Below are 3,456 nucleotides of genomic sequence, written 5' to 3' on the forward strand. Positions count from 1 at the left end.
AAAAGGTACATTGACCCTTCCACAAAGTAGGCCACCACCGCGATCTTTGCCGCGTCGTAGTGCAGGAGCTGATGCAGCACGAAGGACCCCACCGCCAGCGACTTGCCGATGCCGGGCGTTCCAACCACAACAAAGGTCTGCCTCAAGAACGTGCTGCCAGCAGCGGTGGGCCAGCCGTCGATATCCTGCTTGAGGACGTTCCACACACGCTGCACCTCCTTGCGCACAAATACGTCCTTGAAAGCCACTGCAAACCCTCTGTACGGCCACCCTTTCTCAGAGGTGAGCACCAGAAACTCCAGCCGCACACCACTGGCCTCTTCCTCAACCTCTTCCTCCTCAATCTTCGCGATCGCGTCGATATCACCTGGATGAGGTATGAAATTCACCTCACCCGCACTCCACGCTGTGCGCGGCTCGCTGGAGTTGGCCTCCACCACCCTCATCCCCAACGGCTCCTCAGCGTGGCCCGACTCCACGTAGCTCCACCTCGCCTCGTACACCGACCGGTACATCCTCTCTTCCCAAGGCAGTTTCTCCAACTCCTCCCGCCTCTGCCTCGCTTCCTCCTCCACCGCCACTGCAAGGGCTGCATCGAGCTTCGTCCGTCCAACAGGAGAAATAATATTCTTCTGCGCAAATTCCCTCCAGCGCTGAAGAGTGTTCACATCGTGCTCCGCAAGCCTGCGTGCATCTCCAATTGCCTCCTTTATGGCCGTGTAGGACGGCGACGCCAGTATCAGGCGCAGATCATCCTCATTTGCGACAAATGCCTCGGGTTGCGCAACAAAATTCTCAATAGAGACATTCTCGTTGGCCTCCACGACTCCCCTGCCGCCCAATGTATTGCGGAGGAAATCGTTCAATTTAATGTCACGAATTGGCCCTTCTCCCTCCAGCAGTACTTCCTCCACCGTGCTGGTGAGGGTCCACGTTGGCCTCTGCTGTGCTTCTCCCACCCTTCTGCGCTGTGCTGCGGGCTGTTGATCAGAACCGCCGCTGTCGGGTCCCGACCTCGACCGACGCTGCCCCTGTGGTACTGCATTCGCGGAGCTCTCCGCAGCAGCGTGAGCTTCTTCCTCGCGCCCCCCAGACATTATTTTCCTTTGCTTTTTCCTTCGTTAGTTGTTGTTGGCTTGGGCCGCAGCCGAACAGCAACCACCAGCCAAAAGGGGAATGCGAAAGGGAGAAAAAAAATGCAAAAAAAAAACTAGGCACACAGACACGACCCCACGCAGGCAGGCGAAAGACACAACAGGCACACACTAGGCCAAAAGCAAAAAGTAGCCGGCGGAGCGGCGCTTCCGAAGGGACGCGGCCACCCCGCAAGGAAAGAGAGGGTGAGCCACACCGTCCACTCTCCCTCCCTCCCATTCCCTTCTCTTCCTGCAGCGGCAATTCGCACAGCCGCACACTGTGCCGCCGTCGCCATGTGCATATTGGCGCCGCTGCAGTGCCCCAACGGTGCATTGCTGCCTGCCTGTGTGTATGTGTATATTGCTCTGCGCACCCGCAGCAACAGTGGGAGGGCAAAGGGCGTGCCAGCACGCACAAGCACACACACACGAGAGGGGTTTGGCGGACGTGCTTCGGGTGCGGCACAGGCGCCCAGACAGCAGGGAGGCGGAACCAACGCAGCAAACAGAGAACGAAAGAGAAACCAAAGAAACAATTATGGGCCCAAAGCGAAATAAAATGTAAAAACGAAATTTCGGAAGTTTGTTTCTTCATCGACTGCGTGGATATGTTTATTGTCCGTTCCAAAAGAAGAAAGAAACGATTGCCCGGTCGTCACACAAGCACAGACACACAAACACCACATTTGCACCTCACGATAGCCGCGGTCTCGTGCCTCAATTCTGTGATCCGCACAGCCATGCAACCGGCACCGCGTGTGTGTTTGTGTGTGCGACAGCAGCAAACAGGAGGGGAAACTCGTCAGCCGTGAACTGTGTATAGAAGGCAACCAGAGGGGAAGGAAAGTAAAAAAGAAAAAGAAAGAAAAGAGAGGAGGATTGTCCCACAGGGAGGACAAGCAAAATGAACGCGCAAGGCGTACGAAACTTCCCCACCAGGGTGCGGTTGCTTCTCACCACTGCCGAACGGCGCAGGCAAGACAAGCCGCAAGCAGCAGCAGCAACAAAGGCGCACGCACAAACAGGGCGTTGGTGGCAGTGCCGTCCGCAGAATTTGCCACGGCTTTCCCAGTGGCGCTGCCGTGCTCAGTCGTCGCTGGACGCTCCGCACCGTCTCCCTCTTGTTCTCTGCCTTTTGCCGCAATCGTTTGCCCCGTGGCACCGCCAACGCCGCCTCCTCCTGCGCCGCGCTGGGCTTCCACCTGCAGCGGCTTCGCGGCTTTGCCCTCCGTCTCCTCAGCGCCAGCTTCGCCCGTCTTCCGCTGCGCCGCCCTTTTCAGGTGCCCCGTCAACCGCGTCGACAATTCCTGGACAGACCCTTTCGAACTCTTCCGCATCAACGCTGCCGGGGTGACAAAAGCCCCTGCGCTTTTCCCGCACGCGGCGCAGCGCAAGCTTGCGGCGAGTTTGGTTTACGTGCTCTTCCTACTCGCTGCCAGGCCGCTAGCCTCCTGCGCCAGGCAGACTGCCGCCTCTTTCTTTTTTTCTTCATTTCGAACCCGTTCCAGCCCGAAACTCTCACCCTCTTCCTCTTCCGCCTGAAGCAATGCCGTCTGCTGCCGGCGGGTGGCGCCCCAGCAGCTGCGTCACAGCTGGCGCTGGAGCCCCTGCAGCTGCACACGCTGGCGCCGCAACGCACCCGGAGGCAACACGCGTCCCGCGACGGAGGGCCCCGGCGCATTCGCATACGCGCAGGGCAGCGCCGACGCACGCTCCTCCAATGGACGCCCCCACGCGGCACACGCAGGGGCCGACCCGACCCCCCGCAAAATGGCCCCGGAGGAACTTTGGGGCCCCGCGGCGCTGTGAATATATATATATATAACCTGCAACCCCGCAACGTGGCCAACGCCGCTAGTGTGACCCTGATGAAAATGCACGACAACAACAGTTTGCTCCCCTCGTCCAGAGCGAGGATGCCACCCACACGGCAACTACTCATACGGCGGCAACGGTGCCGGAAGGAAAATCAAACAAAAAACAAACGCCGCCGCTGGGCCGTTACGCCGCACCCGAGACGCCGGTGCCCTGATGCCGGTCATCCACTCCGCATCCGAACACACATGATGGCTGTGAGCTGGAGAGCATGCTTGCTTTCTTTTTTTCTACTGCTGTTAAACCCACTCAGCCTGAAAAAGCAGACCTTCCATCGCCCAAACCCTCCCTCCCTACACACAGCAGTAAACTAAGAAAGAGGATATTATTTATGAAGTATTGTTGGCACACACCCACAAACTGCAATCATTTCTGAGGCAAGCTCTTACACAAAAAAGAAGAATGCTACTGGGATATCACTGGCCATAATGATTCTGTGGCGCAC

General features: G+C 58.1%; 2 protein-coding genes across 2 annotated transcripts in view, besides 3 other annotated features; both read right to left on the bottom strand.

Moving 5' to 3' along the window:
- Window positions 1-1,097, bottom strand: part of Tco025E_08727 (retrotransposon hot spot (RHS) protein) — a gene marked incomplete at both ends in the record, with an annotated part of 1,206 nt that extends 109 nt beyond the window's left edge. Inside the window, one exon of the mRNA XM_029375570.1 lies at window positions 1-1,097. This exon is cut by the window's left edge and continues 109 nt beyond it. Within this exon, the coding sequence (XP_029224334.1) occupies window positions 1-1,097 (1,097 nt within the window).
- A 253-nt stretch (window positions 1,098-1,350) lies between these two features.
- Window positions 1,351-1,387: a microsatellite.
- Window positions 1,388-1,792: 405 nt separating this feature from the next.
- Window positions 1,793-1,821: a microsatellite.
- A 153-nt stretch (window positions 1,822-1,974) lies between these two features.
- Window positions 1,975-2,007: a sequence feature (A-rich).
- Window positions 2,008-2,089: 82 nt separating this feature from the next.
- Window positions 2,090-2,473, bottom strand: Tco025E_08728 (uncharacterized protein; the record flags this gene model as incomplete). Its single annotated transcript, XM_029375571.1, has 1 exon — window positions 2,090-2,473. One exon carries the CDS (start codon window positions 2,471-2,473, stop codon window positions 2,090-2,092), a length of 384 nt encoding a protein of 127 aa, XP_029224335.1.
- Between the last annotated feature and the right edge of the window lie 983 nt (window positions 2,474-3,456).

This window comes from Trypanosoma conorhini (genome assembly GCF_003719485.1).
Source record: "Trypanosoma conorhini strain 025E chromosome Unknown Tco_14.4_contig_00857, whole genome shotgun sequence".
Taxonomy (NCBI): domain Eukaryota; phylum Euglenozoa; class Kinetoplastea; order Trypanosomatida; family Trypanosomatidae; genus Trypanosoma; species Trypanosoma conorhini.